This window comes from Amia ocellicauda, chromosome 7 (genome assembly GCF_036373705.1).
Source record: "Amia ocellicauda isolate fAmiCal2 chromosome 7, fAmiCal2.hap1, whole genome shotgun sequence".
Taxonomy (NCBI): Eukaryota; Metazoa; Chordata; class Actinopteri; order Amiiformes; family Amiidae; genus Amia; species Amia ocellicauda.
This window is the reverse complement of record NC_089856.1, coordinates 507,884-528,981: the sequence shown is the minus strand read 5'-3', so window position 1 is coordinate 528,981 and position 21,098 is coordinate 507,884. Positions and strand designations below refer to the sequence as shown.

General features: G+C 56.4%; 1 protein-coding gene across 2 annotated transcripts in view; it reads right to left on the bottom strand.

Moving 5' to 3' along the window:
• The window catches only part of LOC136752425 (EVI5-like protein), a 45,603-nt gene extending 24,815 nt beyond the window's left edge, over nucleotides 1–20,788 (bottom strand). For both annotated transcript variants that reach the window (XM_066707735.1, XM_066707736.1), the window contains exons 1-8: nucleotides 20,574–20,788; nucleotides 2,123–2,562; nucleotides 1,766–1,955; nucleotides 1,424–1,648; nucleotides 1,223–1,297; nucleotides 987–1,112; nucleotides 438–581; nucleotides 185–274 (exon numbers count right to left, since the gene is read on the bottom strand). In XM_066707735.1, coding sequence (XP_066563832.1) covers nucleotides 185–274; nucleotides 438–581; nucleotides 987–1,112; nucleotides 1,223–1,297; nucleotides 1,424–1,648; nucleotides 1,766–1,955; nucleotides 2,123–2,376 — 1,104 coding nt within the window. In that variant the 5' untranslated portion in view covers nucleotides 2,377–2,562; nucleotides 20,574–20,788. The remainder of the gene's footprint in view (nucleotides 1–184; nucleotides 275–437; nucleotides 582–986; nucleotides 1,113–1,222; nucleotides 1,298–1,423; nucleotides 1,649–1,765; nucleotides 1,956–2,122; nucleotides 2,563–20,573) is intronic.
• Nucleotides 20,789–21,098: the final 310 nt, after the last annotated feature.

Genomic DNA, 21,098 nt, shown 5'->3' with positions numbered 1-21,098 from the left:
CACACACTGCAGAGACGCACACTGTCAGCACACACTGCATAACTACACACACCGTAAGCACACACTACACTACACATACTATACATACTACACACACTGCATACACACACCTTCACACAGCTCTACTGAGCAAGAGAGAGAGAGAGAGAGAGAGAGACAGAGGCAGTCGTCGGTCAGTGGGTACCTGGGACATCCCCTCCATGTCCAGCTGAATGAGGTCAGTCTGGTTGTACTGCAGGATGGCCATTCCCACCCGGAATATAATCTCCAGACCCTGAGGAGACCAGTGAGCAGTGTGTTAGTCTGTCAGTCAGTGTGCAGTGTGCCAGTCTGTCAGTCAGTCAGTCTGCAGTGTGCATTGTGTCAGTGTGCATCGTGTCAGTGTGTCAGTCAGTCAGTGTGCGTGTGTCAAGGTGTCGGGGGGGTGGCTCTCTGACCTCATACATGAAGATGTCGAACACTCGAGTGGCAACGGGCAGCGGCAGGAAGGTGAGGAAGAGCGTGAGGAACCAGGAGGAGGCGTACATGGAGGTGTGGAAACTCTGAGAGCGGAAATGGACATTGAGCTCTGGCAGCTGCTCCTGAGAGAGAGAGAGAGAGAGAGAGAGAGATGAGGGGGGGCTTTAGTCACATGGGAAATGCAGCCCCCATCTTTAAAGTGGCAGCAAATCCAGACAAAGTGAATAATAAAACAGGGACCCCGCGAGACACTGCTGCACACGAGAGCACACCCCCCCACCTGCTGGCCACAGCAGGAACTGCAGCCACTGAACTGCACAGTCGTGGCCAAACCACTGATCAGTCTCATTGTATCTCACCCAACAATTTAATGAGACGTCCAGCAGAGCAGCTAACTAGCCGGTCACAGTCATCTGTCGATTGAGAACTTATAAACATAAAACAGGCCGAGACCCTGCTGGACTGGACTGTGTCTCTCGGGACCGGGCTGGCTGGGTGACGGGCAGGTGTACGGGGTTGGGCATTACCTGTAGCAGGTACTCGAACTGGTAGATGCACAGTCCCAGCTCAGCCATGCTGGGCTTGAAGAGTTCCCTCAGCCTGTACTCCTGCATGAGACGCACAAATACACAGAACGCCTCCTCCTCTGGCATCTAGAGAGAGAGAGAGAGAGAGAGAAAGAGAGGGAGGGAGAGGGATCGAGGGAGGTTTGAGAGTGTTGGTAGCAGATGCCCCGCCCCGCCCCAGGTGGAGGCAGCAGTACCTGCATGAGCAGTAGTCCCACGATGAAGGCGCTGCCCTGGCAGTATCCCACCTCCCGATCCACCAGCGAGTAGGCCTGAAACACACGGCAGATCAACACACACACACAATATAGACACACACACACACACACACACACACACACAGTATAGACACACACGCACGCACGAAGGCAGACGCACGCAGATGCAGGCTCCCTTGCCTTCATCACGTTGAAGAGCACCTCCTGGCCCAGGCTGTCCTGGCCCTTGAAGAAGTCGTGCTCGGGGTAGGTGCGCGCGATGTCCCGCCGGATGAGCTTCTCGCAGGGAGATGACATCTTCAGCAGCTCCGAGTACTGGTTCTTCACGGGCATGTCCGTAGCGTTGCCCAGCAGCTGCCACACGATGGCGCGGAAGTGGTGAGGGATGCCCTTCCGAATGAGCTCCTGGAGAGAGGGAGAGAGGGAGAGAGGGAGGAGGTAAGGGCAAGAGAGTGTGAGTGAAAGTGGATCTTGAAAACAGGACTTCTCTCTGTCCTTCTCCATCCCTACTCTTGGTCAGACCTTGAGCAGCTTGTCCTTCTTGCGCCTCCACTCGTCCCACTCATTGACGATGCGTCCCCACAGGATCCAGGTGTCCTCCTCCAGATGGCTCAGGTTGCTGCTGGCCGAGGAGCTGGACACCAGCGAGGAGCCACTGTTCCGCCGGGAGCCACTCATCGAGCGCATGGACTTAGAGTCCGCCTCCAGCAGCCTGGACAGAGAGAGAGAGAGAGAGAGAGAGAGAGAGAGAGAGAGATCTCTATCTCCTCCTGGTCCAGCACAGCAGCCTCTCTAGGCCACAGGCCGGTGCGGTGAGCGGCAGGGCAGTCAGCAGGCGGCGGGGCGGGGCAGTCAGCGGGCAGAGGGGCACTCTCTCACCTGTTCTGCTCCTCCAGTTTGGCCAGCAGCTCCAGCTCATCCGGGCTCAGGCTCTCAGAGTCGCACAGGGAGCCTGCGGCGGCCGACAGCGTGGCGTCGTGGGAGGACGAGTCAGGGCTGAGGGCGGGGCTGCCGGAGGACAGGGGCTCTGCGTCCAGCGTGGGGGGTGGGGACAGCGGCCGATCTGTCTCCGGGCTGCCCGCTGGCTCCGGGTCCAGGACGGGGGGGGGCGGGCTGCTCCGGGGACTGGACATGCCTGCTGGATGGGACGGGACGGGACGGGACGGGACGGGACCGGGCTGGACTGGTGCTCTTGTGGTGGGGGGAGGGGCTGGGGGTGGGGCTAGATGTCCTCTCTCCCTCCTTCCCTCTGTCTCTCTCCTTCTCTCTCTCAGTCTGGCTCTCCTCTCACCTGGCACAGGTTTCAGGGCACCTCACACCTGACAAACACACACACGAGACACACACACACACACAGACAGACACACGAGACACACACAGACAGACAGACACTTCTTTACTGATTGCTGTGTGTGTTTGTTGACGTGTGTATCTGTCTCTGGCTCATCTATACTGACCCAGTACCGTCCTGTAACCCTGAGAGAAGTGGCACCATCCCACCATCCTAAACTCCTGCAGCCCCCAGGCAGACAGAGCCAATCACACTGTAGCCCCCTGCCTCACACAGCCAATCACACTGCAGATCCCAGTCAGACAGATATATATTTCTCCCTCTGCTATGTTCCTCAGACCCTGTGAATGGGCCTCAGTGTGGGGTACAATACTGGCATTGTCAGAGCGAGCCGCTGCCCCTCCGCTGTGTGCCCCTGTCCTGTCCCAGCACACAAAGCGGCATTGTCCCCCTCCCGTACCCACACCTCTGCAGACCCTATACATGGCACACAGGGCACACTGCCCCACACAAGACACGGCACACAGGCTACACTGCCTCACACGACACATGACACACAGCACGCAGCGCACAGAGCACACTGCCCCACACAAGACACGACACACAGGGTACACTGCCCCACATGACACATGACACACAGGGCACACTGCCCCACAGAGCACACGACACACAGCACACTGCCCCACATGACACACAGGGCACGCAGGGCATGCAGGGCACACTGCCCCACACAGCAGACTCCCCCACACAACACACTGCCCAACACGACACACGGCACACTGCCCCACACGACACACACAGGGCACACTGCCCCACACTACATATGGCACACGGCCCACAATGCACCACATGGCACAACCCACATCCCAGTGGCACCACAGGGAGAATAAATGTAATTGTGTGAATCAGTGTATCTGTGTGTGTCTATGTATCTTTGTGCTGCGCAGATATCTGAGCATATCTGAGACACCTGTGCCCACGGTCATCGACAGCATGTGTCCTGGCCCGGCATGGTTTAACCCGGCACAGTACGGCACAACCCAGTATGGCACAACCCGGCACAGTACAGCACAACCCAGTGTGGCAGAACCCAGCACAGTACAGCACAACCCAGTGTGGCACAACCCAGCATGGCACAATCTGGCACAGTACAGCACAACCCAGCATGGCACAACCCGGCCCAGAATGGCACAACTCAACATGGCACAACCCAGCACAGTGTGGCACAACCCAGCATGGCATACTACTTGACCCCCAGGAACAGCAAACCAAGAACTATAGTGGGGCTGACAGGGAGGCAGCACTGCATTACACATCTGGCTAAACACTGGGACACAAGAGATACACGGCCCTGTTCCACACTGGGACACAAGAGACACATGGTCCCACTGCAGCCTGGCTATTTATAGTACCAAAGTAGCACAGACCACCGCAATGTGAACTATGCAGCGAAATTGGCCTGTACATTGTATTGCACAAAAAACACACACATGCACTCAAAGGGGGAACAGGTCATTAACAATGCAAATGCAATAGCAATCCTGAACACTTGAAGCAGAGTGAATTCTTTATATTCATATTTTGATGGACTGTCTAAAGTGGATTTAATACTAATGTGAGAGAGCGATCAGGACAGAATACGATGTGGACCGGCGTGAGGCAACCACCTCCGCAAACCTACAACCACCTCCACAACCCAGACACTCACACAACCCTGCCACCAGCATCACAACCCTGCAACTGCCACTGACACAACCCTGCCACCAGCTTCACAACCCTGCCACTGACACAACCCTGCAACCACCTTCACAACCCTGCCACTGACTACCCTACAACCACCTCCACAACCCTGACACTGACACTGCCACAAACCTGCAACCACCTTCACAACACTGTCAATGACACAACCCTACAACCACCTACACAACCCTGCCACTGACACAACCCTGCCACCACCATCACAACCCTGCCACTGCCACAACCCTACAACCACCTTCACAACCCTGCCACTGCCACAACCCTGCCACTGACTACCCTACAACCACCTCCACAACCCTGACACTGCCACAACCCTGCAACCACCTTCACAACCCTGCCACTGACACAACCCTGCCACCACCTTGACAACCCTGCCACTGACTACCCTACAACCACCTCAACAACCCTGACACTGACACTGCCACAAACCTGCAACCACCTTCACAACCCTGCCACTGGCACAACCCTGCCACCATCTTCACAACCCTGCCACTGGCACAACCCTGCAACCACCTTCACAACCCTGCCACTGACACAACCCTACAACCACCTTGACAACCCTGCCACTGACTACCCTACAACCACCTCCACAACCCTGACACTGCCACTGCCACAACCCTGCCACCACCTTCACAACCCTGCCACTGCCACAACCCTGCCACCACCTTCACAACCCTGCCACTGCCACCACCTTCACAACCCTGCCACTGCCACCACCCTGCAACCACCTTGACAACCCTGTCACTGACACAACCCTACAACCACCTTCACAACCCTGCCACTGCAACTGAAACAACCCTGCCACCAGCTTCACAACCCTACAACTGCCACTGACACAACCCTACAACCACCGGCACAACCTTGCCACTGCCACTGACACAACCCTACAACCACCTTCACAACCCTGCCACTGCCACTGACACAACCCTACAACCACCGGCACAGCCTTGCCACTGACACAACCCTACAACCACTGGCACAACCTTGCCACTGACACAACCCTACAACCACCGGCACAACCTTGCCACTGACACAACCCTGCAACCACCTTCAGAACCCTGCAACTACAGGCACAACCCTGCCACTGCCACTGCCACAACCCTACAACCACCTTCACAACCCTGCCACTGCCACTGCCACAATCCTACAACCACCTTCACAACCCTGCAACTACCGGCACAACCCTGCCACTGACACAACCCTGCAACCACCTTCACAACCCTGCAACTACAGGCACAACCCTGCCACTGATACAACCCTGCCACTGAAACTGACAACCCTGCCACCACCTTCACAACCCTGTCACTAACACAACCCTACAACCACTTCCACAACCCTGCCACTGACACAACCCTGCCACTGACACTGCCACAACCCTACAACCACCTTCACAACCCTACAACCACCGGCACAACCTTGCCACTGACACGACCCTACAACCACCGGCACAACCTTGCCACTGCCACTGACACAACCCTATAACCACCGGCACAACCTTGCCACTGACACAACCCTGCCACCACTTTCACAACCCTGCCACTGACACAACCCTGCAACCACCGTCACAACCCTGCAACTACCGGCACAACCCTGCCACTGACACAACCCTGCCACTGACACAACCCTGCCGCTGACACAACCCTGCCGCTGACACAACCCTGCCACTGACACAACCCTGCAACCACCTTCACAACCCTGCAACTACCGGCACAGCCCTGCCACTGACACGACCCTACAACCACCGGCACAACCTTGCCACTGACACGACCCTACAACCACCGGCACAACCTTGCCACTGACACAACCCTACAACCACCGGCACAACCCTGCCACTGACACAACCCTGCCACCACTTTCACAACCCTGTAACTGACACAACCCTGCCACCAGCTTCACAACCCTGCCACTGACACTGACAACCCTACAACCACCTACACAACCCTGCCACTGACACAACCATGCCATCACTTTCACAACCCTGTAACTGACACAACCCCGCCACCACCTTCACAACCCTGCAACTGACACAATCCTACAACCACATCCACAACCCTGCCACTGCCACTGACAACCCTGCCACCACCTCCACAACCCTGCAACTGACACTGCCACTGCCACAACCCTACAACCACCTCCACAACCCTGCCACTGCCACTGCCACAATCCTACAACCACCTTCACAACCCTGCAACTACCGGCACAACCCTGCCACTGACACAACCCTGCAACCACCTTCACAACCCTGCAACTACAGGCACAACCCTGCCACTGACACAACCCTGCCACCACCTTCACAACCCTGCCACTGCCACTGCCACAACCCTGCAACCACAGTCACAACCCTGCAACTACCGGCACAATCCTGCCACTGACACAATCCTGCCACTGACACAATCCTGCCACTGACACAACCCTGCCACTGACACAACCCTGCAACCACCTTCACAACCCTGCAACTACCGGCACAGCCCTGCCACTGACACGACCCTACAACCACCGGCACAACCTTGCCACTGACACGACCCTACAACCACCGGCACAACCCTGCAACTGACACAACCCTGCCACCACTTTCACAACCCTGTAACTGACACTACCCTACAACCACCTTCACAACCCTGCAATTACCGGCACAACCCTGCCACTGAAACAACCCTGCCACCAGCTTCACAACCCTGCAACTACCGGCACAACCCTGCCACTGACACAACCCTGCCACTGACACAACCCTGCCACTGACACAACCCTGCAACGACCTTCACAACCCTACAACCACCGGCACAACCTTGCCAATGACACGACCCTACAACCACCTTCACAACCCTGCCACTGACACAACCCTGCAACGACCTTCACAACCCTACAACCACCGGCACAACCTTGCCAATGACACGACCCTACAACCACCGGCACAACCTTTCCACTGACACGACCCTACAACCACCGGCACAACCTTGCCACTGACACAACCCTGCCACCAGCTTCACAACCCTGCCACTGACACTGACAACCCTACAACCACCTACACAACCCTGCCACTGACACAACCCTGCCACAACCTTCACATCCCTGCCACCACTTTCACAACCCTGTAACTGACACTACCCTGCCACCACCTTCACAACCCTGCCACTGCCACTGACACAACCCTGCCACCAGCTTCACAACCCTGCAACTACCGGCACAGCCCTGCCACTGACACGACCCTACAACCACCGGCACAACCTTTCCACTGACACGACCCTACAACCACCGGCACAACCTTACCACTGACACGACCCTACAACAACTGGCACAACCTTGCCACTGACACGACCCTACAACCACCGGCACAACCTTGCCAATGACACGACCCTACAACCACCTTCACAACCCTGCCACTGACACAACCCTGCCACCAGCTTCACAACCCTGCCACTGACACAACCCTGCCACCAGCTTCACAACCCTGCCACTGACACAACCCTGCCACCAGCTTCACAACCCTGCCACTGACACTGACAACCCTACAACCACCTACACAACCCTGCCACTGACACAACCCTGCCACCACCTTCACAACCCTGCAACTGACACAACCCTGCCACCACTTTCACAACCCTGTAACTGACACTACCCTACAACCACCTTCACAACCCTGCAATTACCGGCACAACCCTGCCACTGACACAACCCTGCCACCAGCTTCACAACCCTGCAACTACCGGCACAACCCTGCCACTGACACAACCCTGCCACTGACACAACCCTGCCACTGACACAACCCTGCCACTGACACAAACCTGCAACGACCTTCACAACCCTACAACCACCGGCACAACCTTGCCAATGACACGACCCTACAACCACCTTCACAACCCTGCCACTGACACAAACCTGCAACGACCTTCACAACACTGCAACTACCGGCACAGCCCTGCCACTGACACGACCCTACAACCACCGGCACAACCTTTCCACTGACACGACCCTACAACCACCGGCACAACCTTGCCACTGACACAACCCTGCCACCAGCTTCACAACCCTGCCACTGACACTGACAACCCTACAACCACCTACACAACCCTGCCACTGACACAACCCTGCCACCACCTTCACAACCCTGCCACCACTTTCACAACCCTGTAACTGACACTACCCTGCCACCACCTTCACAACCCTGCCACCACTTTCACAACCCTGTAACTGACACTACCCTGCCACCACCTTCACAACCCTGCCACTGCCACTGACACAACCCTGCCACCAGCTTCACAACCCTGCAACTGCCGGCACAGCCCTGCCACTGACACGACCCTACAACCACCGGCACAACCTTTCCACTGACACGACCCTACAACCACCGGCACAACCTTACCACTGACACGACCCTACAACAACTGGCACAACCTTGCCACTGACACGACCCTACAACCACCGGCACAACCTTGCCAATTACACGACCCTACAACCACCTTCACAACCCTGCCACTGACACAACCCTGCCACCAGCTTCACAACCCTGCCACTGACACAACCCTGCCACCAGCTTCACAACCCTGCCACTGACACAACCCTGCCACCAGCTTCACAACCCTGCCACTGACACTGACAACCCTACAGCCACCTACACAACCCTGCAACTGACACAACCCTGCCACCACCTTCACAACCCTGCCACCACTTTCACAACCCTGTAACTGACACTACCCTGCCACCAGCTTCACAACCCTGCCACTGACACAACCCTGCCACCAGCTTCACAACCCTGCCACTGACACAACCCTGCCACCAGCTTCACAACCCTGCCACTGACACTGACAACCCTACAACCACCTACACAACCCTGCCACTGACACAACCCTGCCACCACCTTCACAACCCTGCAACTGACACAACCCTGCCACCACTTTCACAACCCTGTAACTGACACTACCCTACAACCACCTTCACAACCCTGCAATTACCGGCACAACCCTGCCACTGACACAACCCTGCCACCAGCTTCACAACCCTGCAACTACTGGCACAACCCTGCCACTGACACAACCCTGCCACTGACACAACCCTGCCACTGACACAAACCTGCAACGACCTTCACAACCCTACAACCACCGGCACAACCTTGCCAATGACACGACCCTACAACCACCTTCACAACCCTGCCACTGACACAAACCTGCAACGACCTTCACAACACTGCAACTACCGGCACAGCCCTGCCACTGACACGACCCTACAACCACCGGCACAACCTTTCCACTGACACGACCCTACAACCACCGGCACAACCTTGCCACTGACACAACCCTGCCACCAGCTTCACAACCCTGCCACTGACACTGACAACCCTACAACCACCTACACAACCCTGCCACTGACACAACCCTGCCACCACCTTCACAACCCTGCCACCACTTTCACAACCCTGTAACTGACACTACCCTGCCACCACCTTCACAACCCTGCCACTGCCACTGACACAACCCTGCCACCAGCTTCACAACCCTGCAACTACCGGCACAGCCCTGCCACTGACACGACCCTACAACCACCGGCACAACCTTTCCACTGACACGACCCTACAACCACCGGCACAACCTTGCCACTGACACGACCCTACAACCACTGGCACAACCTTGCCACTGACACGACCCTACAACCACCGGCACAACCTTGCCAATGACACGACCCTACAACCACTGGCACAACCTTGCCACTGACACGACCCTACAACCACTGGCACAACCTTGCCACTGACACGACCCTACAACCACCGGCACAACCTTGCCAATGACACGACCCTACAACCACCTTCACAACCCTGCCACTGACACAACCCTGCCACCAGCTTCACAACCCTGCCACTGACACAACCCTGCCACCAGCTTCACAACCCTGCCACTGACACAACCCTGCCACCAGCTTCACAACCCTGCCACTGACACTGACAACCCTACAACCACCTACACAACCCTGCCACTGACACTACCCTACAACCACCTTCACAACCCTGCCACTGACACAACCCTGCCACCAGCTTCACAACCCTGCAACTACCGGCACAACCCTGCCACTGACACAACCCTGCCACTGACACAACCCTGCAACGACCTTCACAACCCTACAACCACCGGCACAACCTTGCCAATGACACGACCCTACAACCACCGGCACAACCTTTCCACTGACACGAACCTACAACCACCGGCACAACCTTGCCACTGACACAACCCTGCCACCAGCTTCACAACCCTGACACTGACACTGACACAACCCTGCCACCAGCTTCACAACCCTGCAACTACTGGCACAACCCTGCCACTGACACAAACATGCAACGACCTTCACAACCCTGCAACTACCGGCACAGCCCTGCCACTGACACGACCCTACAACCACCGGCACAACCTTTCCACTGACACGACCCTACAACCACCGGCACAACCTTGCCACTGACACGACCCTACAACCACTGGCACAACCTTGCCACTGACACGACCCTACAACCACCGGCACAACCTTGCCAATGACACGACTCTACAACCACCTTCACAACCCTGCCACTGACACAACCCTGCCACTGACACTGACAACCCTACAACCACCTACACAACCCTGCCACTGACACAACCCTGCCACCAGCTTCACAACCCTGCCACTGACACAACCCTGCCACTGACACTGACAACCCTACAACCACCTACACAACCCTGTCACTGACACAACCCTGCCACCACCTTCACAACCCTGCCACTGCCACTGACACAACCCTGCCACCACCTTCACAATCCTGCAACTACCGGCACAACCCTGCCACTGACACAACCTTGCCACTGACACGACCCTACAACCACCTTCACAACCCTGCCACTGACACAACCCTGCCACCAGCTTCACAACCCTGCCACTGACACAACCCTGCCACTGACACTGACAACCCTACAACCACCTACACAACCCTGCCACCACCTTCACAACCCTGCAACTGACACAACCCTGCCACCACTTTCACAACCCTGTAACTGACACAACCCTGCCACCACCTTCACAACCCTGCAACTGACACAATCCTACAACCACATCCACAACCCTGCCACTGCCACTGCCACTGCCACAACCCTACAACCACCTCCACAACCCTGCCACTGCCACTGCCACAATCCTACAACCACCTTCACAACCCTGCAACTACCGGCACAACCCTGCCACTGACACAACCCTGCAAACACCTTCACAACCCTGCAACTACAGGCACAACCCTGCCACTGATACAACCCTGCCACTGAAACTGACAACCCTGCCACCACCTTCACAACCCTGTCACTAACACAACCCTACAACCACTTCCACAACCCTGCCACTGCCACAACCCTGCCACTGCCACAACCCTAAAACCACCTTCACAACCCTGCAATTACCGGCAGAACCCTGCCACTGACACAACCCTGCCACCAGCTTCACAACCCTGCCACTGCCACTGACAACCCTACAATCACCTTCACAACCCTGCCACTGACACTGACACAACCCTGCAACAACAGGCACAACCCTGCCACTGACACAACCCTGCCACTGACACTGACAACCCTACAACCACCTCCACAACCCTGCCACTGACACAACCCTGCCACCACCTTCACAACCCTGCCACTGCCACTGACACGACCCTGCCACCACCTTCACAACCCTGCCACTGCCACTGCCACTGCCACAACCCTACAACCACCTTCACACCCCGCTCACTGACACAACCCTGCCACCAGCTTCACATCCCTGCCACTGACACTGACACAACCCTGCAACCAAATTCACAACCCTGCAACTACAGGCACAACCCTGCCACTGACACAACCCTGCCACCACCTTCACAACCCTGTCACTAACACAACCCTACAACCACCTCCACAACCCTGCCACTGCCACTGCCACTGCCACAACCCTACAACCACCTCCACAACCCTGCCACTGCCACTGCCACAGCCACAACCCTACAACCACCTCCACAACCCTGCCACTGCCACTGCCACAACCCTACAACCACCTCCACAACCCTGTCACTAATACAACCCTACAACCACCTCCACAACCCTGCCACTGCCACTGCCACAACCCTGCCACCACCTTCACAACCCTGTCACTAACACAACCCTACAACCACCTCCACAACCCTGCCACTGCCACTGCCACTGCCACAACCCTACAACCACCTCCACAACCCTGCCACTGCCACTGACACAACCCTGCCACCACCTTCACAACCCTGTCACTAACACAACCCTACAACCACCTTCACACCCCGCTCACTGACACAACCCTGTCACCAGCTTCACATCCCTGCCACTGACACTGACACAACCCTGCAACCAAATTCACAACCCTACAACCACCTACACAACACTGCCACTGACACAACCCTGCCACCACCTTCACAACCCTGCCACTGACACAACCCTGCCACCACCTTCACAACCCTGCAACTGACACAACCCTGCCACCACTTTCACAACCCTGTAACTGATACAACCCTGCCACCACCTTCACAACCCTGCCTATTGACACTGACAACCATACAACCACCGGCACAACCCTGCCACTGACACAATCCTGCCACCAGCTTCACAACCCTGCCACTGGCACAACTCTGCCACCACTTTCACAACCCTGCCACTGACACTGACACAACCCTGCCACCACTTTCACAACCCTGCCACTGACACAACCCTACAACCACATCAACAACCCTGCCACTGACACAACCCTACAACCACCTTCACAACCCTGCCACTGACACTGACAATCCTGCCACCAAATTCACAATCTTGCCACTGACACTGACAACCGAACAACCACCGGCACAACCCTGCCACTGACAAAACCCTGCAACCACCTTCACAACCCTGCCACTGAAACTGACAACCCCGCCACCACCTTCACAACCCTGTCACTAACACAACCCTACAACCACCTCCACAACCCTGCCACTGCCACAACCCTACAACCACCTTCACAACCCTGCAATTACCGGCACAACCCTGCCACTGACACAACCCTGTTACCAGCTTCACAACCCTGCCACTGAAACTGACACAACCCTGCAACTACAGGCACAACCCTGCCACTGACACAACCCTGCCACTGACACAACCCTACAACCACCTTCACAACCCTGCCACTGCCACTGCCAACCCTACAACCACCTTCACAACCCTGCAACTGACACAACCCTGCAACCACCTTCACAACCCTGCAACTGACACAACCCTGCCACTGACACTGACAACCTTGCCACTGACACTGACAACCGAACAACCACCAGCACAACCCTGCCACTGACACAACCCTGCCACCAGCTTCAAAACCCTGCCACTGCCACTGACAACCCTACAACCACCTCCACAACCCTGCCACTGACACAACCCTACAACCACCTACACAACCCTGCCACTGACACAACCCTGCCACCAGCTTCAAAACCCTGCCACTGCCACTGACAACCCTACAACCACCTCCACAACCCTGCCACTGACACAACCCTGCAACCACCTTCACAACCCTGCAACTACAGGCACAACTCTGCCACTGATACAACCCTGACACTGACACTGACAACCCTGCCACCACCTTCACAACCCTGTCACTAACACAACCCTACAATCACCTCCACAACCCTGCCACTGACACAACCCTGCCACTGCCACTGCCACTGCCACAACCCTACAACCACCTTCACAACCCTGCAACTACCGGCACAACCCTGCCACTGACACAACCCTACAACCACCTCCACACCCCGCTCACTGACACAACCCTGCCACCAACTCCACAACCCTGCAACTACAGGCACAACCCTGTCACTAACACAACCCTACAACCACCTCCACAAACCTGCCACTGCCACTGCCACTGCCACAACCCTACAACTACCTCCACAAACCTGCCACTGCCACTGCCACTGCCACAACCCTGCAACTACAGGCACAACCCTGTCACTAACACAACCCTACAACCACCTACACAACCTTGCCACTGACACAACCCTGCCACCAGCTTCACAACCCTGCAACTACCGGCACAACCCTGCCACTGACACGACCCTACAACCACCGGCACAACCTTGCCACTGACACGACCCTACAACCACCGGCACAACCTTGCCAATGACACGACTCTACAACCACCTTCACAACCCTGCCACTGACACAACCCTGCCACTGACACTGACAACCCTACAACCACCTACACAACCCTGCCACTGACACAACCCTGCCACCAGCTTCACAACCCTGCCACTGACACAACCCTGCCACTGACACTGACAACCCTACAACCACCTACACAACCCTGTCACTGACACAACCCTGCCACCACCTTCACAACCCTGCCACTGACACAACCCTGCCACCAGCTTCACAACCCTGCCACTGACACTGACAACCCTACAACCACCTACACAACCCTGCCACCACCTTCACAACCCTGCAACTGACACAACCCTGCCACCACTTTCACAACCCTGTAACTGACACAACCCTGCCACCACCTTCACAACCCTGCAACTGACACAATCCTACAACCACATCCACAACCCTGCCACTGCCACTGACAACCCTGCCACCACCTCCACAACCCTGCCACTGACACTGCCACTGCCACAACCCTACAACCACCTCCACAACCCTGCCACTGCCACTGCCACAATCCTACAACCACCTTCACAACCCTGCAACTACCGGCACAACCCTGCCACTGACACAACCCTGCCACTGAAACTGACAACCCTGCCACCACCTTCACAACCCTGTCACTAACACAACCCTACAACCACTTCCACAACCCTGCCACTGCCACAACCCTGCCACTGCCACAACCCTAAAACCACCTTCACAACCCTGCAATTACCGGCACAACCCTGCCACTGACACAACCCTGCCACCAGCTTCACAACCCTGCCACTGCCACTGACACAACCCTGCAACTACAGGCACAACCCTGCCACTGACAACCCTACAACCACCTCCACAACCCTGCCACTGACACAACCCTGCCACTGCCACAACCCTAAAACCACCTTCACAACCCTGCAATTACCGGCACAACCCTGCCACTGACAACCCTACAATCACCTTCACAACCCTGCCACTGACACTGACACAACCCTGCAACTACAGGCACAACCCTGCCACTGACACAACCCTGCCACTGACAACCCTACAACCACCTCCACAACCCTGCCACTGACACAACCCTGCCACCACCTTCACAACCCTGCCACTGCCACTGACACAACCCTGTCACCACCTTCACAACCCTGCCACTGCCACTGCCACTGCCACAACCCTACAACCACCTTCACACCCCGCTCACTGACACAACCCTGCCACCAGCTTCACATCCCTGCAACTACAGGCACAACCCTGCCACTGACACAACCCTGCCACCACCTTCACAACCCTGTCACTAACACAACCCTACAATCACCTCCACAACCCTGCCACTGACACAACCCTGCCACTGCCACTGCCACTGCCACAACCCTACAACCACCTTCACAACCCTGCAACTACCGGCACAACCCTGCCACTGACACAACCCTACAACCACCTCCACACCCCGCTCACTGACACAACCCTGCCACCAGCTCCACAACCCTGCAACTACAGGCACAACCCTGTCACTAACACAACCCTACAACCACCTCCACAAACCTGCCACTGCCACTGCCACTGCCACAACCCTACAACTACCTCCACAAACCTGCCACTGCCACTGCCACTGCCACTGCCACAACCCTGCAACTACAGGCACAACCCTGTCACTAACACAACCCTACAACCACCTACACAACCTTGCCACTGACACAACCCTGCCACCAGCTTCACAACCCTGCAACTACCGGCACAACCCTGCCACTGACACAAACCTGCAACGACCTTCACAACCCTGCAACTACCGGCACAGCCCTGCCACTGACACGACCCTACAACCACCGGCACAACCTTGCCACTGACACGACCCTACAACCACTGGCACAACCTTGCCACTGACACGACCCTACAACCACCGGCACAACCTTGCCAATGACACGACTCTACAACCACCTTCACAACCCTGCCACTGACACAACCCTGCCACTGACACTGACAACCCTACAACCACCTACACAACCCTACCACCAGCTTCACAACCCTGCCACTGACACAACCCTGCCACTGACACTGACAACCCTACAACCACCTACACAACCCTGTCACTGACACAACCCTGCCACCACCTTCACAACCCTGCCACTGACACAACCTTGCCACTGACACGACCCTACAACCACCGGCACAACCTTTCCACTGACGCAACCCTACAACCACCTTCACAACCCTGCCACTGACACAACCCTGCCACCAGCTTCACAACCCTGCAACTGACACAACCCTGCCACCACTTTCACAACCCTGTAACTGACACAACCCTGCCACCACCTTCACAACCCTGCAACTGACACAATCCTACAACCACATCCACAACCCTGCCACTGCCACTGACAACCCTGCCACCACCTCCACAACCCTGCCACTGACACTGCCACTGCCACAACCCTACAACCACCTCCACAACCCTGCCACTGCCACTGCCACAATCCTACAACCACCTTCACAACCCTGCAACTACCGGCACAACCCTGCCACTGACACAACCCTGCCACTGAAACTGACAACCCTGCCACCACCTTCACAACCCTGTCACTAACACAACCCTACAACCACTTCCACAACCCTGCCACTGCCACAACCCTGCCACTGCCACAACCCTAAAACCACCTTCACAACCCTGCAATTACCGGCACAACCCTGCCACTGACACAACCCTGCCACCAGCTTCACAACCCTGCCACTGCCACTGACAACCCTACAATCACCTTCACAACCCTGCCACTGACACTGACACAACCCTGCAACTACAGGCACAACCCTGCCACTGACACAACCCTGCCACTGACACTGACAACCCTACAACCACCTCCACAACCCTGCCACTGACACAACCCTGCCACCACCTTCACAACCCTGCCACTGCCACTGACACAACCCTGTCACCACCTTCACAACCCTGCCACTGCCACTGCCACTGCCACAACCCTACAACCACCTTCACACCCCGCTCACTGACACAACCCTGCCACCAGCTTCACATCCCTGCCACTGACACTGACACAACCCTGCAACCAAATTCACAACCCTGCAACTACAGGCACAACCCTGCCACCACCTTCACAACCCTGTCACTAACACAACCCTACAACCACCTCCACAACCCTGCCACTGCCACTGCCACTGCCACAACCCTACAACCACCTCCACAACCCTGCCACTGCCACTGCCACTGCCACAACCCTACAACCACCTCCACAACCCTGTCACTAATACAACCCTACAACCACCTCCACAACCCTGCCACTGCCACTGCCACAACCCTGCCACCACCTTCACAACCCTGTCACTAACACAACCCTACAACCACCTCCACAACCCTGCCACTGCCACTGCCACTGCCACAACCCTACAACCACCTCCACAACCCTGCCACTGCCACTGACACAACCCTGCCACCACCTTCACAACCCTGTCACTAACACAACCCTACAACCACCTTCACACCCCGCTCACTGACACAACCCTGCCACCAGCTTCACATCCCTGCCACTGACACTGACACAACCCTGCAACCAAATTCACAACCCTACAACCACCTACACAACACTGCCACTGACACAACCCTGCCACCACCTTCACAACCCTGCCACTGACACAACCCTGCCACCACCTTCACAACCCTGCAACTGACACAACCCTGCCACCACTTTCACAACCCTGTAACTGATACAACCCTGCCACCACCTTCACAACCCTGCCTATTGACACTGACAACCATACAACCACCGGCACAACCCTGCCACTGACACAATCCTGCCACCAGCTTCACAACCCTGCCACTGGCACAACTCTGCCACCACTTTCACAACCCTGCCACTGACACAACCCTACAACCACATCAACAACCCTGCCACTGACACAACCCTACAACCACCTTCACAACCCTGCCACTGAAACTGACAACCCCGCCACCACCTTCACAACCCTGTCACTAACACAACCCTACAACCACCTCCACAACCCTGCCACTGCCACAACCCTACAACCACCTTCACAACCCTGCAATTACCGGCACAACCCTGCCACTGACACAACCCTGTTACCAGCTTCACAACCCTGCCACTGAAACTGACACAACCCTGCAACTACAGGCACAACCCTGCCACTGACACAACCCTGCCACTGACACAACCCTACAACCACCTTCACAACCCTGCCACTGCCACTGCCAACCCTACAACCACCTTCACAACCCTGCAACTGACACAACCCTGCAACCACCTTCACAACCCTGCAACTGACACAACCCTGCCACTGACACTGACAACCGAACAACCACCAGCACAACCCTGCCACTGACACAACCCTGCCACCAGCTTCAAAACCCTGCCACTGACACAACCCTGCAACCACCTTCACAACCCTGCAACTACAGGCACAACTCTGCCACTGATACAACCCTGACACTGACACTGACAACCCTGCCACCACCTTCACAACCCTGTCACTAACACAACCCTACAATCACCTCCACAACCCTGCCACTGACACAACCCTGCCACTGCCACTGCCACTGCCACAACCCTACAACCACCTCCACACCCCGCTCACTGACACAACCCTGCCACCAGCTCCACAACCCTGCAACTACAGGCACAACCCTGTCACTAACACAACCCTACAACCACCTCCACAAACCTGCCACTGCCACTGCCACTGCCACAACCCTACAACCACCTCCACAACCCTGCCACTGCCACTGCCACTGCCACAACCCTGCAACTACAGGCACAACCCTGTCACTAACACAACCCTACAACCACCTACACAACCTTGCCACTGACACAACCCTGCCACCAGCTTCACAACACTGACACTGACACAACCATACAACCACCAGCACAACCCTTCCACAGACAAAACAGTTCAGTGTAGTGTAGCATCAAGGAGTGTGTGTGTGTTTGGGTATGTGTTATATGCCAATAATAACCCAAGAGTGGGGTACAGTTTGAGCACAACTAACGGCCTGTCAGTTAGTGTAGAAGGCATGAAACTGTGCCTGCTGTCAGTCATGGGCTGGGCTGGGCTCTGCTACGAGGATGTGTTCTGGACCCATTCTGTCTCAATAAACACACACACACACACACACACACACAGGCAGACTGACAGCCAGACAGACAGGCAGCCTACTGTGGTACAGTCTGCGTCCCTGTCTCTGTCTCATCATGTGCACCCCACACATCATGGCCAGAAATAATGATACCTCCCGCAGACGGGCCACTATAAATAAATAAACCTGGAGACACAATCCAGCATTTCTTAAAAAGCAAAACATAAACGTGGCAATCATTTTCTTGCTAGTACATTATATATATATAATCGTCACTAATCGTCACGTCACTAATTTAAGACAATGCTGGGAAAGTCAATAGTCACGGTCCGTGTAGGTGCGAGTGTCGCCGTTTCTGTGTAAAAGACACCGGAGGATTGTACAGGGGGAGACCGTGGGAAGATGGAGGAGGGGGCGGTGTTGTCACAGTAGTAATATGTCCGTTTCTCGTTGTTTATTCGAGGCCCATCATTGCAATATGACAGGATCGGCGAGCCCTGTGTGACTGCCAGCACGGCGGCCGGGTGTGTGTGTGTGCGGGACTGAATACAGACTGAACACAACATCACAGAGCAAGGCGACCACATCTCCAAAGATGTCATTTGCCTGCCTCTTTCCCACATCTCGCTTGCTTGCATGCATCCCTCTGTCCATCCATCCCTAATCCTCCTTCTCCATCCATCCTTCTCTCTCCATCCCTCCCCGCAGCGCCGTGTCAGGTGCAATGTGTGCGGGTGGCTGCGTGTCGGGGAGAGTGGGTCAGTGTCGCGCACGCAAAAGACTGCGCTTTGTTCATACGGGCCATTCCTCCACACTCATTCATTCAATCGCTCCCCTCCCCTCCCCTCCCCTCCCCTCCCCTCCTCTCCTCTCCTCTCCATCCATCCATCCATCCATCCCTCCCTCTCTCTCTCAATCACCCAGGCATGACATATACGGACCGGCTACAGTAACGAAAAAACGTTAGACCAAAGACAGACAGACAGACAGACAGACAGACAGGCAGAGAGACACACGAATGACAGAGCCGCAGATCCGCACCTGCCTCCCGCTCCCATCACGGCGCTCTGGCGGCTCAGTCGCGGTGTCGCCCGGCGTCCACGGGCATCTCCGGGGCCCCGCTGCTGGCTGTGAGGGAGTCAGTGGCACGGACGTGGACAGCGCTGCGGCCCGCCGCTCTTGTGCCCCATTCACGGACGCCCAGAGGCGGATTCAGTCAAACACACCGCCGCCGCCTGTCACTCTGCGCCAGCTTCCTCAAGGAGACCCGAGGACACGCCCATGCCAGCACGCCCCGCCCCCGGACTGCCGGCCTCGGCCAATCACCGAGCACCTGACCTCCCTCCGCCGTTCTCAGCCACAGAAACTGCGCTTGACAGACAGATGATGAGACCAATTAAAGGAGAGGAAGGATTTAAAGGGCAGAGCCCTCCTCCAATCGGATGGCGAGGGCCCCTGCGTGCTCCAGCGATCTGGAGTATTTTGGTCTGGCCCCATTTGACGTGGAGGACACCAATCACGTAGAGTAATTCCTGGGTGATTGGCAGCTCCTTGACCAATAGGCGA